We start from the raw sequence: 24,655 nt of genomic DNA on the forward strand, positions 1-24,655 counted from the left end.
CGAGGAAATATGTCAAAATGCCAATACAACAATCAACCATGCAACCCTTCTTATCCTACATAAGGAAACAAGCAAATATGTCGAAATGCCAATAGAACAGTCAACCATGCAACCCTTCTTATCCTTACAATGCTTAACGAAACACACACAGAAAGTCTTTTTAAAGAAACCGTGTGACCTTGTCACATGAAAAACAGGCCAATTGCATTGGCGGCAGCTTGTTTCCAATTTCCACCCTAATTGGACCACTGCAGTATGAAATTAAATAAGACATGAGAAGACCTAATCCACAGGTGTCAAACTCAAGGCTCAGGGGCCAAATGCGGCCCGCAAAGACATATTGTGGATCAACTTGATGTGTCAATACTAAAATATGTGCTAGCTATAGATAATGGAAGGATTATATCATACCGAGTGGTATAATAAAATCTAAAACCTAAGTATCCAAAAATGCTTCTCTCTTTGCAGGGCAAACAAAATGAAGTGAGGCAATCATCAGTCTTTATTACAAAGCCATTGATCAAGCCTAGCTCTTGATGACTCGTCGATTTTAACACACAAGCATCTGCTATCCAGAGGTACTCAGATTTTTTTTTTTTCACCAAATGTTTGAACACATTTGCATCTGGCCCGGATGGTGTGAATTGTCCTTCATCTTAATCTGTAGTCATTACACTAAATCGGACAAGAGTTACTTTACTGAGCTTTCTTTCCAAAAACTGGAGGACTGCATCATTAAACTGCTGGGTGTAATAAATTCAGAGATTAATTACAAAGCCGATTGGTCTGAGATTACCTGTTTCTTTTTTATTGGACTATTCACTGCAGTGCACACGCTCACATTGCCTGAAAATCAGAAACAGGTTTTTTTTTTCTCTCTCTTTGGACTTAAAACAAGGCAAAAGAAGCATTAACAGACGTGGGCAAATGAAAGTTCGCCATCAGGACACATAACGAGTGATTTCATAGAAGGGCATTTAATTGAACTGAACTCAAACCAATTTTTTTTTTCGGCTCAAGAACCAAATCATACATATTTCCTGAATATACTCATGAAATAAATCTGGTGTTATTTTCCATATCTGCCGAAACTCATCACGGCACCATCTTGACCACATTTATAGCAAATCTCATTGGGGAACTATTTACAACACATCAAAACTATCCTGTGAGTTTATAACGATGCTATTTCCTGGGAACATGCAGACAAGTGTAAAACACACCTGCTGTAGCAAATGTAAGGACATTGAAGGGATCAGGGTATTTCCTGAAACATTACACAGACTCCAGCGATTTAATGTAGGTCTCATGACAATTTATGCAAAGGAAAAAAAATCTCTAGGAAATAAATTCTTAAATCCTTGGGAATTAAGACATCCTGTGAATTTTCACCATGCATGATGTGAGAAAAAGGCACAGGGGGCACTTGTGGTGTGAAAGAGCATAATCACTATTTACATCTGGGAATTAGGGTCGGATAGGACCTAGTACAGCCTGGTATTGAACTTTGTACCAGTCAACACAGCAGCCCATGGACAACCCAATTTCTCCCCCTGGGATTCTATCCATCACTGGCACTCATGTGCCCTGCTTGACCTGACTGAACACAATGAAATCAAAGCAGCCTTTTGATTTGGTTGACATTTTTAACCTTAATGCTCCCATGGGAATACGAGCCGTTTAAATGTAGTGGCAAAATCTGAGGATTTAGTCACAGTCTAATTAGCAAGAGAAATGTCAGGTGAAGAGCACCATTTAAAAGACAATGCTGAATTACGAAACTTTTTTTTTTTTTTTTAAAAGGTCTCTCAAACAGAATTGAACTGATAAGGTCAAATATAGATCTCTTCTTTGATGCTGCTTGAACAGAGTGATGACAAATGTTTTCTTTTTCTTGGATAATATTTGCAACTGCAAATTCCTCTTTTACTTAATCACTGTTTGATAAATCATTTAAATCAGGGATGTCAAACTCTTTTTTTCACGGGCCGCATTGTAGTCATAGCTTCTTTTTCTATTATGACTGTCAACCCAAATAAATGTATGAGCACCTCATATTATATACAGTAAAAGCTACAAAACAAACTGACAAATAACTCGTTTTTCAAATCAGACGAGTACAAACTGGTCAAATATTTTTAAAAAAAGATATTAAAAGTGAAGACAATTTGCGATTCTAGTAATGACACACGAATTTGATGCACAATTTGTCTTCGCGGGCCACATAAAATGATGTGGCGGGCCGTATCTGGCCCCCGGGCCTTGAGTTTGACACCTGTGATTTAAATCATTTACCAAATCTTGAGCTCTCATTGTAATGCATATTTATGAAAAGTGTTCAAATGTTTATTATTGATAGATGACAGAGAGAGCGAGATGAGAATTTTGTTCATTGTTCTCTCTCTTTGCCGACGCAAACATGCTCAGCTTCCAATGACATCACCAGCCTTCCTAAGGATTTAATTAAGATTATGTAATGTCAGGATGTCACCTCAAAAGTGTACAAGTCAAGTAAGTGCGTGTATGTGTGCGAGCGAGAGCAAGAGAGAGAGAAAAATCGTGACGATAAGTGCCAATGAATACCCCTTTGTCCAAATGATGTTGTGTCCCATGGGTGCCAAGTGTCTGTTAAGAGGGCCTCCCAACCTCATTTGAAGCCTCACTAGCTTTCTGCTGTGGAGGTCCACACACGCACGTATACACACTCACAAGCGCAAACAGACATGCTCGCTCATTTATAAGTTAATTCTTTACAAGGACAAGTCAAAAAAAAAAAGAAATAGTGCAATTTTTCCAAATTTAAAATAAACTAAAACAGTTTCTAGGCAAGAAGAATTGTTCATTTAATGCGTCTAAAACCAAGTATGGCATTTGAGTTCAGGAACACCCACTGGATCAAGCAATATCCTGCCAAGAATGGCCAGTGTTGAAAGTATCAGCCAGGAGGTGGCACCCAAACAAATAATGACAAAGACTGCATTTCTTCAGCGGCAAAAGATCCAGCTTAGCAACAGCTTTGTCTGGCTAAACTCAAACAGCTCAAACACACACAAGAACAAATATGCAGGAATACGCGTCATCGGGATTTCAAGACATTTAACGTATCGTGTGCACAGAAAAAAATAATTATTGAGTGAGTACTTTTATTTTACTAAATTAAAGAAGGAATAGGTATTAAATGGATTAAAATAAAATGTAAATAGAGTTGTGAGCAGCTATAAAGGACCCTCGCAATCCCTCGGTCGGCCAACAACAAGCCTCTAAAACACAGGTGTCAAACTCAAGGCCCGGGGGCCCAGATACGGCCCGCCACATCATTTTATGTGGCTCGCGAAGACAAATTGTGCATCAAATTCGTGTGTCATTACTAGAATTGCAAATTGTCTTCACTTTTAATAATATCTTTCTTTTTTAAATATTTGACCAGTGTTTACTCGTCTGATTTGAAAACGAGTTATTTGTCAGTTTATTTTGTAGCTCTAACTGTATATTATATGAGGTGCTCATACATTTATTTTGGTTGACAGTCATAATGGCCCTCCGAAAGAAGTTATGACTACAATGCGGTCCGCGAAAAAAAAATGTTTGACACCCCTGCTCTAAAATATAAGCGATTGTGGTAAGAGTAAATTAGTATCAAACTGTATCTTCCGATACCTGTTTTGTCCTCCTTACGATTTTAAACGGCCTTAATGTCTCTCAGGGTTAAATATTGAATTTCTACATTTTGTTTTGTTGCTGCTTGTATGCGTCCTCTCAAGGGGGTAAAACACTTTAAGTTAAACCTACAGGGGGGTTGTTGGTTTTATTGAAGTTGTCTGGGGCCTTTGTTGCGTGACGGCCTCAGGAAATGAAAGTGCTGTTATAAAGGCAATATTTCTGAGGGCCACAACTGAGCCTAAACACTTTGTTTGGAATCTGAGGGGAGTATTGCTCCCAGCGTAGAAACGACTCTAAAACCATGCAAGGAATCAAATTGAAATAAAGAATGTTAAACTGAGTTATTGGATTTTTATCCTGCAAATTCTAAGCGTCTATTTGTTGTTTTTTTAAGCTTAAAGAACCGAAGCCTGAAGTAGTTTTCTCAGGTACTTGCTTAAAAGTATGTTTAGATTAGATTTAGAAAAAAAAAAAACATATTTTGGTTTGCATTGGTTAAATGGGACCATCCTTTTTTTTTTGCCTTCCTCACTTTCTCAATTTTATAATCACTTCCCTTTAAATACAAAACAAATATGAATAAATAATCATGGTTTCATGGAATCAAATGAACACAAATACCAATAATGTCCAACACACTCATAATACAAGCAGGAACAAATCTTAAAAAAATAAATTAAATAAATAAATAAATAAAAAGTAAAATTGTAAAGAATTTGGGGATTTTTATGAAATTGTGCTTATTAGATATGATTTGACTGAATGAGCCATCAATCAAAACGCAAAATGCAAAACACTAATTGGCTTTTGGCTAGCGAATGGCTGCATAATATAGCCGTAAACCATTAAATAAAACAAAAGCTAAGAATTGGCCAAGAAAACAACATCTAGTAAATCAAGATAAGCAAGACCTGTCGCTGTGTGTTTAATATTGTGTATTGTCATTTCACAGGGCACAGATACTATTTTCATGCTCATCACACACTTATCGACAATTAAGACTGTACGGTCATAAATATACTGTCGCATATATCATGTATTCATCAAACAGGTGTGCAGCTGAAGGCCATGCTGATATGTAACAGATGGAAATGACAAACGTATCTTTTGTTGCGGTTACTGCTATGTTGGAGGGAACGGCTGACAGGTGCAGTGTCGAGATTGTATTTGTGTGTCTACTGTATGTGGGAGGGAGCGCCTGAGACAGTCAAGTTGAGCAGAGTTCATGATTGTTCATTAAAGAACCATCGCACTAGCATGCAACAAGTATACTTGCAAATTAATTGACTTACATATGTTGCCTTCCATCTATCATGACAGAAACAGTATCAAGAAAAGTTGAGACAGTTTACCTTAAGCTTCATAAGTGTTGCTGTACCATTTTGCATTTTGCAAATTGCTTCCTTAAAGCATTTTAACACTGTTATATAGGAGATGCTACCCATTAGCCCATTTATGGTGATTCCCATTATATGTTTTTAGCCGAGGTTTACCGTATTTTCCGCACTATAAGGTACACCGGATTATAAAGCGCACCTTCAATGAATGGCCCATTTTAAAACTTTGTCCATATATAAGATATATACATTTGGCCCGTGGGCCGGACTTTGCCTGCTGTGGTGGCTCAATATTGGTCCATACATAAGGCGCACCTGATTATAAGGCGCACTGTCGGCTTTTGAGAAAATTTGAGGTTTTTAGGTGCGCCTTATAGTGCGGAAAATACGTTACTTGCGCCGCAAACTTTTTGATTGATTCAAAGATGTCAACAGCAGAAGACTTGTCCATCCAATCATACATTACACGTAACAAAATAAATCCCCTCACAATATCTACGAACGTTTTGTAAACACGCACTGCAGTCAAGTTAAGCAGTATGCTAATGCTAGCGAGAAGCTAACAAATGCATTTAACACATTGTTGTGTTCCCAGAGAAAATAAAACAGCACCTTCGATGCAATTCATCTAATACAACTACTCAAAATACATCACTCTCAGCTCTCAATGAAAAAAAACTGCAAAAACAATAGCTGACAGTAACAATCAGTCTTGAAGTTCTTCTTTTCTGTGAACAACTTTGTTTGGTGTACAAACGCTCCATTCTCTGATGCAAATAAATGGAAATTTACAGGTTTGGCACTTAAATCCTAAGATTGCTGAACACGAGTAATGTGGCTAAACTTGCGTCAATAAACGGGGGAAAGAATTTAACTGGGACTAGTTAAATGAATCACTGTTCTGTTTCACACAATCAACATTTCTATTTATAAGTGAATTTAATCACCCCCTTAATTTAACTTTCATTTTAATTGTCACCATATGTGTTGAGGTGTTCAAATCAGAGCAACAAATACCTCGAAGAATGTCACATTGGGATCTTGTTTGGGGCTCAGTATTAATGCTATCAAGTGTTTGTACATTGTTAGTCTGTTTTCGTCAATGCTTAGTTCCAGTAATCACACGATAAACAACCTTTGATTCCTCATCCTGTGTTAGAACAAGTGGTACAAATTAAAATGTTTATGTTCTTATGTGCATGAGACTACTGGGAGTGGCAAAAACAAAAAAACACTTTGCTACTGGTACAATTGAATAGTGAGCAACTATATCAACAATTCTGCAAAATATGTAACAAAAATGCATCAAAACGAAAACCGAAGCGGAGCCTGTTCCGTAAATTACTTTAAATCTCAAAATCTGACTTTCATTTGTATTTGTTATGCTAAATTCAAATGATTGCAGAGACCATTGTGGGTTTTATGGAAGGGTACCAATATGTGTAACATCTCAGTATAATGCAATACAATTCTATAAAAAACAACCACAATATTGTTAAATGAATACCAAATTGAAAGTGAGCATTATCTTCGGAAGAGCACCATTTTAGAATGCCTGTTTTTTGGATTGAGCAGATGTACCTAATAAAGTGGCTAGCAAGTATATTTCCTGAGCCCTCTGTGAATCCCAGAGGAAAACCACTGAGAGGAGGTCATAGGTCACTGACGGAAAGTCAGCATGCTGCCAGAGAAAGTTCAAGACAAACATGACCATCTGACGGCAGAGAACCTTTGAACAGACACATATACATCCAGCTGTTACCACTAGACAAAATTCCTTACACAGGTCACATGGTGACAAGTCAAATAGTAATTTATTTTATTTAAAGTGATTTACAAGATTCCAATCAGGCTGCCGCTTGCACGAGGTATTTAAAGGGAATGATGGGAGTCGCTTCAATTGGCGGCAACTTAAATCAACTGCCCACAATGCTGCAAAATGCCTTTTTTTTTTTTAGATGCACCCGCTTTAACTGGTCTGCGAAAATACCAAAACTTGGTCTAGCTCGCCCCTGTCCAGATTTAGACCGCGCTGGGCATGAAAATTGAGTCCTACAAGTTTCTATCAAGCTTTATCAATGCATTTTATCATTTAGTATATTAATCATCATAATTCACATGCTTCAGTCAGTTTAGCAAAATTACAACTATATTGTGTACATGCGACTGTGATTACTTTACTCAAGAGAATTAAAAGAATTTACATAATCAGATTTTATTATTATTATCATTATTATTCAAATTGAATTTACAGAATACAGGCAACATGTGCTATTTTCTGCCATTATGTCTAGTTTTACATCACAAACAACATTTTCTATGGTTTTTAGTCCAATAACGGATTTGTTGATGTTCCTCATCTTATCAGAGCAGATGGAACAGGTTATCTATGTGATGCAGCTGAGTTAACCTTGGTAACACTCAACTCCTTCCATGTATTGTTCTCTTGTTGCTTTTTGTCTGCTCTTTAAAATACAGCCGTTGAGTATTTAACACGCTTTTTGATATCAACAAGGCGGTCGACTTCCGTCACGGTGCCACTTGAATTCCAACGCTTTGAACATGCAGCTTGTTCATCCCCATATTTCCTCTCAACGCTCAATGCGGATTAACAAAGTACCAAATGAGGCAGACCAAAGGCTGGCCCCTCTGACACACACTCAAATACACACATGGCAGCAAACAGACCCTCTCTTATCTACTCCACAAATGTTAGTCCAGGGACAATCTGAGTATTTATAGCCTCAGTAACTCAATGCGGCTTCATTAAAAGTCACAATCCTACTATAGGGGCCTCTGCCAGAACCATAGAAGCAGGACCAGCATTGTTGTGTATTTCTAATTTGAACTCCCTTAGCAGCTTTTTCTGGTCCATTGATAATGTTAGTCTGAAAATAAATAAAAAAAACACTACTGTCTCCAGTGCATGTAGGTGTGTGTGCATTATCTGCACGTGGGGGATGAGGCATAACTAGTTACCACAAAGTTGTTCCACAATTGGACTTGTGAAGGCCACAGAGTTGAGCCAAGACAAAGAGTCTTCAAGAATTGCACCCATGGGGGGTGAGAGAGGAGGCTTGCTGTAATTCTACGGTTTGAAAGTAAAGCTGCTCTAATAACATGCCAGGAGAAGCCAGGAGGAAAAATGCTGGCTGATCAAGCCAAACACTCAGAGTGGGAAATAAAGTGTGGAATTGAAGATTTATCTCGTGTGATTGTGCAGACAAGTTACCAAAAAACAGGGATTTATAAAAAAAATAAATAAATTGAATAGAATAATTAGGGGTCACATTTGTGTGGGACACAAGATATTTCTTCATATTTGTGTGAGTGTCTTGCAATTGGCTGGCGACCAGTACAGTACAGTTTGTACCCCGCCTCTCGCCCAATTAACTGCTTGGATAGTCCTCAGTTTACCGCCGACACTAATGAGGGCAAGCAGTATAAAAAAAATGAATGGATGGGTGGTTTTTATGAAATTCTTTGCTCAAATTCAGTAGTTTAAAATTGCTTTCTTCATCAACAATGTTTATTTATTTATTGTTTTCAAGTTTTGCCAAGAGAGGTTGGAGGTATAAATGTGTAAAAATCTCTCAAATGAGAGGGAGTCTTTGCTCAAAATTTGTAGTTTAAAATTGCTTTCTTCATCAACAATGTTTATTTATTGTTTTCAAGTTTTGCCAAGAGAGGTTGGAGGTATAAATGTGTAAAAATCTCTCAAATGAGAGGGAGTCAATCAGTCAAACAATCAATATAGGATTCATTAAATTAACTTAAATTACATTCAAATTCTCCTGTCGATAAATATCTGTCCTCTTATAAATGCAACTCATGATGTATTCACTAACACAAAACACATCAGTCAAATGCTAGTAGACATTAATATTCATCCTTACAGTAATATTAGCGATTCCATTGCTGAATTGCAAGATAAATGCCTATTTTTAAAGGGAAGTCAACCAAAAAGTTTTCTTTATATGTTCTGTGTAGCCAGCTAGTCAAAACACAATGTTCCAATTACCGTATTTTCCGGACTATAAGGCGCACCTAAAAACCTCAAATTTTCTCAAAAGCCGACAGTGCGCCTTATAGTCCGGTGCGCCTTATATATGGACCAAATTCCTAAATTTAAACTGGCCCGAAGCATTGTGTCATGAAATCAATCATAAGTGGCCCGCTGAAGACTATGAATCATGAATCAAAATCATTATTTTGTGATTATAAAGTAATTTGTTGCGTCTGAAGTTGAAATAAAAAAGATAAAATGGAGAATGATTTGATTTGGATTAAAAATCTGACATGATGCATTAATGGTGCGCCTTATAGTCCGGTGCGCCTTATATAAGGACAAAGTTTTAAAATGGGCCATTCATTGAAGGTGCGCCTTATAGTCCGGTGCGCCTTATAGTCCGGCAAATACGGTAATATTTTGTTTGTGGAATATGAATCAAAATGTCAAAATCCACCTGTTTTTAACCATCTCATAGGGCGGCCATTTTGCCTCTTGATGTCAACTGAAAATGACATCACAGTTCCCAGGTCACAACCAATCAAAGCAACAATCTCAAATGATCTCTTATGATGATAGATGCGTGCAAATAAATAGAAATGTTTTCATTCATTCACCATCTGTTAATTAGACTGACCTCATTTCCATGTACTGTATGTTGATGGCAAAGCAGTGACTTCAGCCTTGGTTAATGATATCCGGTCTTGTAATTCCCCACCTGCTGTTGCAACCTTGCATCACACAACACATCAACAAACACAAAATTGAAGGCACATGCATACAAAATCACATAATTTCCTATTACTTACCACGTCTTTGTTGAACAAATCCCACCCTAAATCTTAGCCATGTGCTATCAATTAAGGCTAACAAGCAAGTAGCAACATCAAAAGGGGGGAGAAATATATTTGTTTTAATATTGTGCGGATGAAGTTTTACAAAAAAATGCAGGGGAAAAACTTCAAAATAAAAATGAGAAATGGAATAAGATGAAAAGACAAGAACATTGGTCATAGTCCAATAGCAAGTAAAGAAGCTCGTGACAACAATCTGTCTTCTTCACGTGTGTTGGCTATAAGGAACTCATGACCAGTTGCTCTACCTTTCGTCAAAACACAAGGGAAATCTCACAAACACATGACGGAAAATGTGTTCCGGTTTGATGAAATAAAGCATAGGTGTCAAACCCAAGGCCCGGGGGGCCAGGTACGGCCCGCCAAATCATTTTCTGTGGCCCGTGAAGACAAATTGTACATCGACTTCATGTGTCAAATTGACTTGACTTCTAAAAAAGACGAAAGAAAAATAGGAAAATTGCTAGATTTATTACTTTTTACTTCTATTTAATGTGGGCAGAGCATAGACAAACAAAAAAAGAAAAAGAGAAAAACTGACGCACAAGCACATATCAAATAATACTGGTAGATGATTGTTTCAACCTGTCTTAAGTACTTAAAAACATTTGGTAGATTCAGTCTGGCACAAATGTTCACATTTTCTAGGGCTTCAAAGACTCCATTTAGTTACTTAATTCTCTGAAAAACAACTTCCTGTGTGTCTGGGACATTATTACTTATGCTAAGATGACATAATGATTGTGTGTTTGCAGGAGGGATTGAAAAAGGAACAAAAAGGCATACCTATTGAATTACACTTAATCAGACATTGTTTGAAGGTGCAGTAAATTTTATGCATTGGCACTTGTCAGTGTTTAGTACCTTTTGGCAGACTGCAAGATATTTTTAATCATTAGGCTGAAAAATAAATCTGCTAGTGTCAGCAGTAATTGTGTCTTTTTTTTTTGTCCTGCTTGACTTCAATCTGAATCAAGTAATGGGGAGAACAACAACTATAAAATGAATGTCCAATGTTTTAAATCCAGTGGAAAATGCATGTTCTTTCCAACAGTCCAGTATGAAGCCTCGAACCTGCTATGAAAACACACATGTCCAACAGAAGCGCACATTTGCACACGCACACTGATTTGTCAGAATTGTGGTGAGTTGAACTCTGATTACCAAAGAGTAGGAACTTGCACGCAAAAAACATCTCGTGACTTCGGTAAACTCCATTTCAACATTGAATACATAACTTTTGAATTGCGTCTGGAAGAGTGAGTGATTTGCAGCAATGGTTTGTTAAGTTTTAAGCTCAGCAGAAAATTGGGCCTGGCAGAAGATTGACAAGAAAAACAAACAGTAACAGGAAACCAAAGCCTATTAAATGTTGCTGTCCTGTTATGATATATATGCAACAGTAAATTGTATGATATATTTTATTATTGCAAACATACATATCTATATTAGTGTATGCAATAATAAAATAAATAATAAAATTGATTGTACTCTTAATCCTACTCCATAATCTCCCTTGTGTTAAAGAAAATCCCAATTACTGCCATTTTAAAGGAGCACATGACATCTTTTGATGTAACATTACTATCCAAATCCAATTAGGTCAGCACTGTCAACATTATTTTGCAGTGATGGTCCACACATTGGCTCCAAATTCACAATACGTTTGTCTATACTGTACCTGTACTGTGTAAATACAAAAGTCAATTCTTTGTGAGAATACAGACCAAACTTTATGTTGCAAATTTATAGGGGGAAATAAAGATCGCTGTCAAGTCACTGCTAATATACTTGAATTAACTAATAATTTGACTCAAGATTAGATGTAGGGCAATAAAATGGATTATTTATATGTAAATGTGTCCACAGGTTAAGTTCATAGTGAATAATATAATGAGGTGAGTGTAAAATAATTTTCATCCACTTTAATTAATCAAAAAAAAAAAGACAGTCTTTCTATAGTTATTTGAAAAATATTTGGATAAATGGCTGACAATATTAGTGAAATAGCATTAAATAAATATGTTCACTGAGGACAGACAGGTTCAACAATAGAAACAAAGGCAGGTAAGCAAAGAAAAAGACTTGAATAATCCTGGCAACAGAAATTGTGTCGAAGAGGGGATTAACAGTGGATAAACGTTTCCCCCTAGTGGCCATCTATGGCATAACTTTCAAAAAGAAAAAGGCAACATCCATTATTTTCCTCTTAATTCAAATTTGTGATGATACCTACAGGATAATATCAAACTTTGGCTTTCTTTGCTACCTCTTTGTCCCAGTCGGTGTCAAGAATGTCATCAATTGACTCACCAGAATCAAAGAGGGATGTGTTGAACACACTTTTCAAACCACGGAGAGCACTTGTTGGCGGGTCAAAATCAAAACATTTTCTCTTCATCTTGCCACAATTTTCTGTCTGCGCTGGGGTTGTGCGTTCCATTGTGCCAGTGAAAGAGAATCTTGAAAGTTTAGCTAGAGTTGAGGCGGTGACTGTTGACTTTGTAGCGCTTGAAGTATCGGTAGTTTTTAAAGGTGTAGAAAATTCTTTACTCTTGTCACCGTCTTGGTTCCTTATGTCATCGCTTTGTTTGGTTTCGCTGAGACTCGCACGCTTTTCATTTTTTCTATATTCATTGTCTTTAAGAGCACTATTGGCCTTATCACAGCTGCCGACCTTCTGTTGAATGTCTTTGTCGGTTTTGTTTCGACGTTTTCTGCATTCAGGTGCAATCACAGCGGAATGGTCATTTTGGACTGATGATCTCATCTTCTTTGGTTTGAATATAAAGTCTGAAAACTTGAAAGGAGTAGTTTCATCTGAAGCTGCAATTTTGTCTTGTAGAAGAGTGTGAATGGTTTTAGTTGCTGTGTGACACTGAGGGTTACCCTGAATTCTAGAATCCAAGCCAGTATGAGAAGTTGGATTTGAAACAGTGACATCTTCACTTCCATTATTTACAATGACTTCACTTTCTTCAAGTCCTTGCTGTGATTTACGTTGAAGCTCCGTGACTCTTCTCCCTTGTAGATTTTCAGAGACATCCCCTGAAGTCTGTGCGTGTTGTTGGTGGGATTCATGCAGATGATCCTGAACTTCAGGTTGTTTCTCTTCAATCATTCCACCTTGCTCGGAATGTGTTTTATCATTGCGTTGAGTTGATGTGAATACTGGAGAGGTGATTTCATCTGATGATTGCGAAGCAGTTAAGGAGTAAAACCAATCTAAACCCTTCTCCTGCTCAGCCCCCTTCATGCAGGTCTTTGGTACGTCAGATGGTGTTTTGGTGAGAGTGTTTGTTTCTCCAAAGTGATCATTGTGGTGATCAGTTGGTTGGTCAGAGCTAGAAGCCTTGATGCTGCTGCTCCCAAGCCTTGTGAGAGAAAAAAAAAAAAAAAGTAGCTTCAAAACTCTCAAAATTATAACTGAGATTACACTTTCAATGTAAATGTTTGTTTTTTTTTACTCACCTGTCCAATCTGTCCATCTCCTTTTGAATCAAGAGGGGCAGTTTCAGGCCTTTTAACAGTACCTGACATTGTGTCCGATACTGCTGACCAGGGTCATTTGGGAATGAAGTAAGAACGGCATTAACACATCCTAGCAAACTGCCACCCTAAGAGAGTGCAGAAAACTTTTTAATTTTTGTTCAATAATAAAAACCAAAAAATTAAAACTAGTCTAGTGTCATTACTATGGATCTTATTGAATGGCTTTGTGCAGGTTTAGCTAGAGAAGGTTCAATTGAGTATATGTAGCTTCTCCACAAATTACACTGTAATGACCTCTTGTTATTTTGAAAATGTGTAAGAGTAAAAAAAAAAAAGAAGAAAAAGAGGGATTATTTTTAATACCTGCATGGAACATTCCATCACGGAGACAGCCATAACAGCATCCTCTATCGTTACAGTCTCTCTGTACATGAGACGAGCATGAGCTGTATGGATTTGAAACAGTTCAATGATAAGTTTTGTTATTTGGAGTTCTTAAAATAATGTACAGCTTTGCTTAAATGCCTCCTAAATTAATACAGAAAATTTTGAATCATTTTCAAAATGGTCACCTTCAGCCAGTCTGCTCAAACTCTCCAGCATGCGGATGGTTGTGCGTGCAGCATTGCGGTCTTCACTCTGCCTTTGCAGTTGATAGTACCTTGATAAGATGGAGTTGGCTTCCTCTGAAACCTGTGGCCGTAATTGCTTTATTACACAGAAATAAGCCCTCATTTTCTCCATGGACCAGAGGTTGGGGGAGCTCTCAGAGGGCAGTCCTAAAAACAAAGAATTTAAAATGGAATCAATGGTATCCGCAGTATTCCTCATGAGCAGGGTCTCTATTTGGTCTCTTGTCTATTTCTTACTTTACTAGGTTACCAGATAATCGATTGCACAGTTTTGTTGCAATTATTAAATTGGAGGTACTTTGCTGCCCTCTAGTGGATAATGATGGTATTGTAAAGATAATAATAGTAGTCCTATATTTGCAGGATCGGCTATGAAGAACAAATTACAATTTCTAATCCCAAAAATATGATACATTCATTTATAAAATTATTTTTTGTCTATAAAATTAGAATTTCATAATTGTTTTCTTACCTGTACCCTCCAGAATGAAAGAAGAGATGACGCGGTCCCACTCTGGATTTCGGTTGTCCAACATAACCAGAAGCAGGTCAAAGCGACTTAGCAAAGGGCTCGCTAGTGCGATGTTGACAGACAGTGATTCGTTTGGGTCGTACTGGCTTTTTGGATTGGTCGCAGCCAGAATAGTTGTACGAGTGTTCAGCTTACAGACTATACTAAGGAAAACAATGTAGAGGAGCACACAATCACACTTGGGTAATACTTTTTTTTTTTTTAATTAACATCTTAAAATAAATGTCATACCCAGCCTTGGCGACACTAATGGACTGTTGCTCCATGGCTTCATGGATACTGATGCGGTCGTGTTCCTTGATGCTGTTGAATTCATCGATGCAGCATAAACCACCGTCTGAGAGGACGAGGGCTCCAGCCTCCAGATGCCAATCGCCTCCATCCTTCACTGCTGCAACTGTTAGTCCTAAAGCAATTGATAAGGATAGTAACTGATTGGCTATGTCAGCATCCGAATGTCAATTGGAGGGGGGGGGGGGCACAAACCTGCGCTTGTTGAACCAATTCCAGTAGTGAGCACAGAGCGTGGCATCATCTTGGCTGCGTATTTTAAGATTTGAGACTTGCCTGTACCAGGGTCACCCACGAGCAACATGTGACATTCACCTTAAGAGGAAAAATATACTTTAGTGAGACATAAGTTGTAGACCTTTTGGTTTATTTTCAGGAAAAAATACCTCTGGTCTTGGTTCCGCAAGAATCTATTCTCTGCACCCCTCCAGCCAACACCATGGCAAGGGCCAGTTTAATCACATACATGCCAAATAGTTGAGGGCACAGACTCAACAAGATCTGGTTCCTGCCTACATATTGAGGAGAGAGAATAAAAATGTTCAAGCAGAATTTAATATTGGAAGTGGGTCGAATTCTCACCAGTCATTGGATCACATTTGTAGTGCTCCCAGAATTCTTTAAATTCCTTTTGAACATCCTCCAAAAGTAAAGAAGCAGCACCCTGCTGGTTGTTGACTTCGATGTTGTTGGCTTTGAGAACCAGCTCCACATCACAGCAATCACCATCAAAAAAAGGTTTCCAACGCTGGCACATCACCCCATAAACAGTCACATCATCTCCTGGGAAGCCAAACATCAGATCAGCTGACACGACAATAACTGGTGCAGTTTTGCAAACAAAAATTTAATCCATTTGGTAGTCAAAATTTCAGGATCCTACCTGACTTACACCTGTCCACAAGGTCATCCTCTAGAACCACCACCATAGAACGAGGAATACTTCCCACTGACAACCTCTGCACCTATGATTGGGACGGTGATTGAAACCATCCCTTAAGCAATTCCACAGTACATCATTGACCTTACTTGCTCTTGTATTTTGATCTCCTGGTAATCCCTGCAGGCAGTAGGCTCAGAGCCTTCAGACAGACAACTGAACTTGCATGAGTTACAGCCATTGGGATTGGGGCAGACCACCGGTGGGACGAAGGAGTAGAATTGCTCAAAGTCTGCCTGCAGCACGAAAACATGGCGACACTTGGCGCACATGTAATCACGCTCGTTCTCAAGGACCTATGAAACAATAGACAGATACAAACAGGGCTGGTTTTTGCACAATATGCTATCTGTATTATTTCTGCAGACAAATAATTTATCTGATCACATGGTACATTTTTTTATGAAGAAATTACTTTGGCAAAACTGGTGCGGATGACAGTCCCAGTGACGGACAAGAAATGCCCAACATCTCTCGATCGGGGAATTCTGTCCCTTGTGAGTTCTGGGCAAATTGGTAGACCTGGGTACACAAGTGAGAGAACAGTTCTTGCAGTTTGTCTACCTTGTGATGAAAATGTCAAACAGAATTAATATATAATGATTACATTTAAACTAATAATTATACACACTCGCTTCTAAATTATTTAACATCAGGGATTTTAGGTAAGTTAAAACATTTGCGTATAAAAAAAGCAAATAAATATAAAATAAGCAAAAGAAGATGGCTGGTTGGACTCTTTTTCTCATCTCACCAGTGATACGCGCATGAAGGGTGGTTTTCATTCTCTGCTCTTCAGGAGGTAACCCATGCAAATGCTTAACGGAGGCATTCTTTGACAACTCAATGGCTGTTTTGTGCAAAACCTTGTCAAATATTGTCAAGACATCGTTGGGATAGGCGTTCAAATAGTCACCAATCTGTGGGCAAATAACACAAAAATGCAATGAAAATACATCAAATTATGCAATGTGTTAATGCGAATTCAGAACCCTCGTTGTTATTTATTCAATGTGCCTTTTGGAGTGTCGTGCACTCCTATACAAAAAGATTCTGCTAACTCAAGACATTTGTTTTGATTTGTTCATGTTATACAGTAATCCCTCGTTTATCGCGGATAATTGGTTCCAAAAACCACCGGCGATAAGTGAATTCAACGAAGTATGGTCACCAACAAGAAGTACTGGGCAGGCTAACGAGTTAGCGGAAAGATGCTAATTTGCGATTGTGCTAACACGTGAAAACGGACTTCTAAAGGAATGTAAACGAACATTTGGAGCAATACTACATTGTCCTAAAGGTTAGACACACGTTTCCTCAATTTAGAAGTTTTATTTTGACTTTTAAATGTTTTTATAATTTGGAGGAAAAAAATCCGCGATGTAGTGAAGCCGCGATAAACGAAACGCGAAGTAGCGAGGGATCACTGTACTCAACAGCTCTAGTATAATCACCTCCATACTGGCTTCAAACAATGACATGGCATTGATAACAACAGGCTGATGACTGTCGTCATTGGAGGTTGCAGTTAGCTCGATAATGTCCCCGAGATGATACTCTGTTATATACGCTTCGAACATCTGGCTAATAAGAGCCTCCTGTTCTACATTTATAGCCATGTTGAATGGAGATCCACCTGGAATGACAGACGAGGCAAATGACCACAAGTTTGGACCAAACGTGCAATGAAGTGTCAAAACTAAACGAAAAACATACCATGAAATGCACCCCTGCTTCTTAACAATGAAATTGTGGCGTAGTTTTCGATGTGTGGTGGAAAAAAGCTTGCTTCAACAGCTAATTAGCTTTACGTCGCGGAGCACGAACTGGAAATGTAGCATTTTTGATAGTAATTGATTTTTACTCCGATATCTAACTACGCACCTGGTGGTGATGATCATAATAATGTTGGTAATTACAGTTAAATTATGAAATAGGCCAGCATCGCCTCACTTATTTTGAATAACGTCAAATTCCCCGCTTAAGATTCCCGCGTTACCAATAACAATACCCGAATCTTGTCTTTAAGGCAGGAAATGTTACCAAACAGTATATGAAGCAAATTTTTATTTTAACAGTTGGTTATTTCTCTATGGAAATGTCAAACGTAAAGTGTTTAATTGATAAATAGAACGATTACAGTACAGGAGAAATTAGCAACTGAGGAAAAAACATGCACATAAGTTTAAACGCAGGGAAAATCTTCCCTTTACACCGGAAAAGGAATTCACAATAGTGAAATATTGCACTACATGGGAAATTTTCAAAGTGAATTTTAAAGATTAAACCGACATGAGCACATAGTGACCCATTAAAGCGGCTCATTAGAGTCACAATAAAATGAAAGAAAATAAATCATACGCTACAATTGACATTTCGTGGGCTTGCTCCACGCGTGGAATCCCACGTGAGGTTTGTTACGTAAAACTCCTTTCTGACCAATCAGCCACAAAGCACTTGAAACGGAAGTTGTAGGAGGCTCGTCCACGAAACGGTAAACATTCGCATCGCATCACCCAAAGCCTTCGGAAAGAAAACCCCGAAAACCGAGAATACTTCGTGAAAAATCGTCCAGGTTTCGAGATGAAACACAACTCAAACGTCCCGGCTTTCCTCACCAAGCTGTGGACGCTGGTCGAGGATGCAGACACGAATGAACTTATTTGCTGGAGTCAGGTAACGTGTGCAATTAGCCTGCTTGTTGGAGAAGCTAACACAAGACAGGTGCTCGCGACAATAGCACACGGATCGTCGTATTGAATTGTTGCGACTGTTAACAAGTTAACGAGTGACGGGGCTTGTCGAATTTAAACGTTCTCTAAATTATACGTGGGGTTTTATTTGACCAGCTAAACGTGTACGCGAACGGTTGAGAGTAGCTAGCAAAGGACATGATAGTGCCAAAGCTGTACGCTAAGAAATGTAGCCGAGTCAAGTCATTTCCGTTTTACATTAGGACGCATCAAAAATATATCCATCAATTTTACAATGCCCAATTATTAATTTTGTTTTTAAGGAGGGCAATAGCTTCCTGGTGCTGGATGAGCAGCGGTTTGCCAAGGAAATTCTCCCAAAGTTCTTCAAGCACAACAACATGGCCAGCTTCATCAGGCAGCTCAATATGTGTAAGACACATTTTTATTGTATTCGTTAGCGACTCCAAACATCGCGAGAATTCAGGAAACAGTGAAACAACTTAAATACTATAGGTTTATTGTCGGTGGTTATTTCACTCTTGTACAGGAGGAGAAATAAAGAAACTATTCTAAAGATATTAGAGAAGTAGTAGAACATTATTGTTAGCAAAATTCCTTGCTTGTCATACAACTGTTATGATTAAAGTATGTAGTTCTGTGCAGAGCTCTCATGTGACATCATACAAGACAAACTTTGGAGGCTTCTTTTTCTTTAAGATGATGGTCAGTTTAAAGAAAAGTACTCCATAATCGGCCTTTGAATTCACAGGGTCTACTGTACAATGAATTAAATTCTGATCTACTTTAATTGTTGCAATCATTGAGTTGTTTTAATCATGTGCCTGATCTTATGTATTTGTTATATCAAAATACATTTTATATTGTTCATTTTTGCTTAATAGTGACAATATTGAATAGGTTTTGTTTGTAATGACAGTCCTTACCCATAGTATGTTGCTGCACATCCTGGTTCACCACAATTGTAATTCATTCAGATGGATTCCGTAAAGTGATGCACATTGACCAAGGCATTGTCAAGCAGGAGAGAGATGGGCCTGTGGAGTTTCAGCATGCTTACTTCAAACATGGACAGGATGACCTGCTTGAGAACATAAAGAGAAAGGTGAATGTTATTGAATTTGTTATATGTTCACATTTGCAAACGGTGCAATTTAAAAAAAAAAAAAAAAAAAAAACATAAAAGCTCATTGATTTTGCATTGTTTTGGTCTTTTTTTTTTTTCTCCTGCCACACATTTAAGCGCAATTACTTCTGTCATGTCATCAGCCAAATTGAGAAACTCTGCTAAAGATCACCAGAATCTGTCATTTTTGTGTGTTTTTCTTGGGGGGGTCAAAATCTATCAATCAGGTCTCAAACACGCGTCCCGAAGAAAATAAAATTCGACAAGAAGACTTGTCCAAGATCTTGGCGAGCTTTCAGAGTGTTCACAGCAAGCAAGAAAACATCGACGTCAGACTAGCAACACTGAAGAGGTAAGTGCAGCCTCCAGAAAGTTGGGTTGGGTTCAATCTTGCGGATTCCCCCCCTCTAAGCAGACATTTCTTTCACATTAATTTTCTTGTTTAGGGAGAATGAAGCTCTGTGGACAGAGATCTCTGATTTAAGGCAGAAGCATGCACACCAGCAGCAAGTCATCAAGAAGGTACTGTATATTTGGGTCTTTACGTGGTCATTCTTCTTAATGATGGTTTTGTTTCTTTTTCAGCTCGTACATTTCATTGTCACCTTGGTACAAAACAACCACCTGCTGAATTTAAAGCGCAAACGGTGAGTATAGATGAATTGCAATATTTGATGACTTACTTACATTTTTTTTTTTTTTTTTGGCAGGCCCAGTCTCATGAACAGTAATGGAAAGAAGACCAAATATTTTCACGAGATCTACGATGACAAAGTTTGTGTAGAGGTCAGTGCCAGCAATTTAAGTCCATATTTTTCAGACCCGATTGTATTGCTCAATAGGATAATCGAACAGACACAATAAACATTTAGTACATTTCAGAAGTCAGTGTTTATCAGTCTATTAAAAAATAATAATAATGACAAATGTGTTATTAATCCCCCATGTAATCTAGTGACCAGTAATTCTGTATAGTTGGAGTGGTTCGGTAATTGTTTTTAACGAGGTTGATTTTTCTGACCTACTAGTCACCTGTCAGCAGTCGGAATAGTGTTAAGGCCTCTGACGCATTAGATGACATCATCATCTGTGACTTCACGGAGAACGACGTCGAGAGAGCCACCGATATCACAGATGGGTCACCCAGAAACGAGCTTTGGTGAGTCAACTGATTTGACATATTTTAATGATTTAGTGACGTTCACTGCCAGTACAAAAAAATATTGTTGAATTAATTTGATTTCCTCAGTGACATGGAAATAGTGGAAGTAGACTTAGACGACTGCCCGGTACTGGAAGCTGAGGCAGAGGGCAGCACAATCTGCATCGAAGATGTCAAAGAGCCTGACGTGGGACAACCGAAGAGCAGCACATTGGATAGCAACAGACCAACCAGCAGCGCTCTTCAGCTCAATAAATCGTCTGGTCTTAGTCTAGATGACCCCGTCATGATGATGGATGCCATACTAAAGGAAAATGGGGCCATCTCACAGAATATTAACCTCCTGGGCAAGTAAGTTTACAGTCATGTCTGCTATCTTCTTGACATGTTGACATTGTTCTGACTTTAGGGTGGGCATTTGAAGTTTTCATAAAATAAATTGTGAAGTTCTTTCCTGATGCAGATTTGCATCAAAATGTATTTAATAACAAAAACAAACGATTATATTTTTTAATGTTTAATCATTGTTTTAATACACTTGGCCTGTTATTAATCGATCTAAAAATATTTATGCTTGATGTAATATATACCAGCTGGTATATTCATCAATCAGTGAGCACATTTATTTTTACTTTGGAAATACTGGCATCATGCCTATGATACAGCTAATCACTGTGGTGATTTGTCCCCGTTGTCAGGCTTGAGCTAATGGACTATCTGGACAGCATTGACTGCAGTCTTGAGGATTTTCAGGCCATGCTTTATGGAAAACCAGGCATCGACGTAGATAATTTGGAGGTAAAACACATAAATACATACATTGCCGGTACTTAAATCTTCAAATAGCATCCTAATCTATTTGGTTTCCTCTTGTTTCCAGGAGAGTACGTCATCCAAACAGATCCCAGCCCAAACAAATAATGGCAAGCTGGTGGGAAACACAGGTGAGTGGGTTTCCTCACATTTGACCTCTGAGGTCATACATATGGGATAGTTGTTAGCTTACTTCATATTGTGCCTATTGATTCCTTGTTTGCGTTCAGACAAGCAGTTGATTCAGTACACTTCCTGTCCGCTGTTGGCCTTCCTGGACGGCTGTACCACGCCTGCAGAAGTGGAGCTGGGCGGAGGAAGCAGCACCCAGCCAGAGCTCTCAACCACCTATGTCGGGTCAGAACCGCCGTCGGAGCTGCTGGACAGCAGCGTCGAGTCAAAGCCGCCCGTCCGAAGCTCCCTCATCCGCCTGGAGCCTCTAACAGAGGCCGAAGCCAGCGAAGAGACCCTTTTCTACTTGTGCGACCCTCAGGTCATCTGCCCTGAGATGGATGGGGTGTAAGCATTGAAGCGATAATACTGTTTTGCATCCACTCGAGCTGCAGTTTGTGCCTTCAACGATAAGGCTTTTACACTGAACCGGTTATGAAAGGAAATTAAGCTAAATTTTTATAATTACTGTACTTGTTACATGAGGCTTTGTTGCCATGTGGAAAAAAAAAAAAAATTGCACTGCTTCTTCTAAGAGTTGCATCAGCCGTTAAATGTCACGTTAACTTCAGGATTAGTTTCCACCTGTCCATACATTCTTCACCATGACTACAAACTGGGCACAGTTCACAAACTGAGGGCATTTCTCTCTGGAGAAGCTGTAACTTGTCTTGTGCTTTGTTAAAGGGAAATGTTTTCTGCCATTTGGTCAACATGCCTGTTCTCATCTTATGCTTAAGTACGTGAAGTCTGGCACAAACTAGCTGGTGTAAAATGGCGCTTCCATGTCCCTGCAGTCAGGTTCAAAGCTAAAAGAAAATACTGATATGCTTTCCTTAGCAAATAGACTGTAAATACTTCTATTTATTCTTGTTAGTTTGTTGTTCTCATTGTCTGTCTTTCCACAACATTTCTCATCAAGCAACATTCCTGATGTTAAGCGTCACTGTCAGGCTTGCTTCTCTTTGAATGCCTTTGGACTTGTTTTCATAACATTCTTGACAACTGGAACAAAGCTAATATAATGAGCTTAGTAACTACAAAAGGAGATGCAATGTGATTCTAATTAGAAAAGCATTGGTCGTCTTTGAATCAGTACACAGATGTGTTGTATTGGTTGTTAGATCCATTATTAGAGCAGCATATGAATTTATATTTGGAATTTCACTGTCATACATTATCAATTTAACAGTATTAAATGATGATGTTCATACAAAACTGCTTAATAGAGCATCGTATGTGTGCAACATTAATTGTATTAAATTGGACCACCGTGAGGATGCATGAAACTAGTAAATTACGATCTTGTAATATATGCTAGTCATTGCAATATTAACATTGCTTTTATGAAATGCTCGATAACAAAATATCGCCATGATCCTTTTGTGTGTGTAAAATACTGTATATTCAGATATAAAGAGAAATTATTTGTCATGGCAAAGAGGTGAAATTGAAACCTATCAAGTTGCATAGCACACAAGATTTATACCTAATGCTTTGGATGCCAATGACAATAGTTTAAAACTATATATAATATAGCAGTGACTAAAAAATATTTTCAATAGAAATGTTGGATGGTTCCAAAAATGTGCAGTAGTCCCACAAGCAGAATTTCAATACAGCTCTTCTACAGGATTACATGAGTTTGTGAAAAGTTGAATATGTGCGTGTTACCTTTTAACCTTGAGTTTTTATTGACTAGAAATACAAATTTGTCCTAGTTGTCAAGAATGAAATGGGAAACATGTTATTTAGTCAAAGTCAAAGTCTGCTTTATTGTCAATTTCTTCACATGTCAAGACATACAAAGAGATCGAAATGTTAAATGAAATGTTAAAGCCAAATTAGCTCCCAGAGAATGTTGGTGATTGCTTGTATTTGGCCTCAAAGTTGTTCAGCTGTCTGTTAAGGTATTTGTTGTCCATTATTTTCAACATGGGATCAAAATGAAACTGATTCAAAGCTGACATATCATGGTTATATATTTTCTTCTTTTTTTTTTTTTGCCGAAGTAGAGTTTACTTGCGCCGCACACTTTTTGATTGATTAAAAAGATGTGAGATTATTGATGATAAGACTTGTCTTTACAACCATACATGACACGTAACGAAATAAATCCCTTCACAATATTAATGAACACGTCTTGTGAACAAGCACTGTAGTCAAGTTAAGAAGCTAACGCAAGCGTTAGCGAGAAGCTAACGAACGTATTTAACACATTACCGTATTGTATTCCCCAAGAATAAAACAGCACATTCGATGCAATTCATCTGATACAATTACTCAAAATACATCCACGAGAAGTCAAAACATAAAGCGCTAAAATCAGCAGAAAGATTGATGCTAATGCTATGAAAACGAGGGCATCATAGACACGCAATAATATGGAAGTGAAATACAGTTTGTTACTTTTGTGTCATCTCAAGCTTACCGCTTTACTGTGTCGGTCGTTTTCATAGACTGAAGGAACTGAACCCTCAATGAAACGAAAAATCCTTGAGTTGGTTTTGGACCTACAGCAAAAGTCTCTCCGAGTAATAAAGATGGCGGATTTGCGTAATTGTCTGCACCCACTACCTTATTTGGTAGTGCTGCCCCAAAGACTGACGTACTAGATATAAACATCTTACTTTCTTATAAACAACAAAACCTTTGCGGTCAAATTAAAGTCTGGTGAAACCATAGTGTATAACAATATATCATTTTTCCATTTCAGTTTATTGTTTTATTAAATCAGTTACAATACACTTAACATTTCAAAAATCAGATTTGGATCAAAGCAGAGGTTATCGCCATAATACCTTACGAGTGCAGAGTGTGGAAACAAATGTTAACACCATAACTTCAAAAGTTGCAAGTCAAAAGGTAAGCTAATTATATCTATCAAAATCAATCATCTATTGCGTGTGTGGAGGCAGGTAA

The 24,655-nt window shown here is 38.1% G+C and overlaps 2 protein-coding genes across 6 annotated transcripts in view; one reads left to right on the forward strand and one right to left on the reverse strand.

Annotated features, from left to right (window-relative positions):
• mcm9 (minichromosome maintenance 9 homologous recombination repair factor) overlaps positions 1 to 19,471 on the reverse strand; it is a 36,316-nt gene extending 16,845 nt beyond the window's left edge. The window contains exons 1-16 of one of the 3 annotated variants that reach the window (XM_037245523.1): positions 19,388 to 19,471; positions 17,202 to 17,383; positions 16,502 to 16,667; positions 16,163 to 16,269; positions 15,837 to 16,043; positions 15,691 to 15,772; positions 15,390 to 15,590; positions 15,194 to 15,319; positions 15,003 to 15,122; positions 14,748 to 14,922; positions 14,457 to 14,659; positions 13,925 to 14,131; positions 13,716 to 13,798; positions 13,332 to 13,477; positions 12,174 to 13,234; positions 9,644 to 9,737 (exon numbers count right to left, since the gene is read on the reverse strand). In XM_037245523.1, coding sequence (XP_037101418.1) covers positions 9,685 to 9,737; positions 12,174 to 13,234; positions 13,332 to 13,477; positions 13,716 to 13,798; positions 13,925 to 14,131; positions 14,457 to 14,659; positions 14,748 to 14,922; positions 15,003 to 15,122; positions 15,194 to 15,319; positions 15,390 to 15,590; positions 15,691 to 15,772; positions 15,837 to 16,043; positions 16,163 to 16,269; positions 16,502 to 16,667; positions 17,202 to 17,383; positions 19,388 to 19,391 — 3,123 coding nt within the window. In that variant the 5' untranslated portion in view covers positions 19,392 to 19,471 and the 3' untranslated portion in view covers positions 9,644 to 9,684. Of the gene's footprint in view, positions 1 to 9,643; positions 9,738 to 11,701; positions 13,235 to 13,331; positions 13,478 to 13,715; positions 13,799 to 13,924; positions 14,132 to 14,456; positions 14,660 to 14,747; positions 14,923 to 15,002; positions 15,123 to 15,193; positions 15,320 to 15,389; positions 15,591 to 15,690; positions 15,773 to 15,836; positions 16,044 to 16,162; positions 16,270 to 16,501; positions 16,668 to 17,201; positions 17,384 to 17,463; positions 18,130 to 19,387 lie in introns of those variants that run through there. The other 2 variants (XM_037245522.1, XM_037245524.1) reach the window with 2 other exon arrangements.
• On the forward strand, positions 18,209 to 23,862 carry hsf2 (heat shock transcription factor 2). 3 transcript variants are annotated; one of them, XR_005096720.1, is made up of 13 exons: positions 18,209 to 18,423; positions 18,764 to 18,872; positions 19,439 to 19,566; positions 19,815 to 19,939; positions 20,034 to 20,109; positions 20,173 to 20,234; positions 20,298 to 20,373; positions 20,616 to 20,746; positions 20,837 to 21,100; positions 21,448 to 21,547; positions 21,630 to 21,693; positions 21,793 to 23,326; positions 23,422 to 23,862. XR_005096720.1 is itself a non-coding variant. In XM_037245526.1 (12 exons), exons 1-12 carry the CDS (start codon positions 18,331 to 18,333, stop codon positions 22,083 to 22,085), a joined length of 1,521 nt encoding a protein of 506 aa, XP_037101421.1. In that variant the 5' UTR covers positions 18,209 to 18,330; the 3' UTR covers positions 22,086 to 23,862. The 3 variants fall into 3 exon arrangements, 1 of the variants encoding a protein (XP_037101421.1); XR_005096719.1 differs by having other exon boundaries at positions 21,793 to 23,118; positions 23,153 to 23,862; XM_037245526.1 differs by having other exon boundaries at positions 21,793 to 23,862.
• The last annotated feature ends 793 nt before the right edge of the window (positions 23,863 to 24,655 follow it).

The sequence above is a fragment of the Syngnathus acus genome, chromosome 24, assembly GCF_901709675.1.
Source record: "Syngnathus acus chromosome 24, fSynAcu1.2, whole genome shotgun sequence".
NCBI classification, from domain to species: Eukaryota; Metazoa; Chordata; class Actinopteri; order Syngnathiformes; family Syngnathidae; genus Syngnathus; species Syngnathus acus.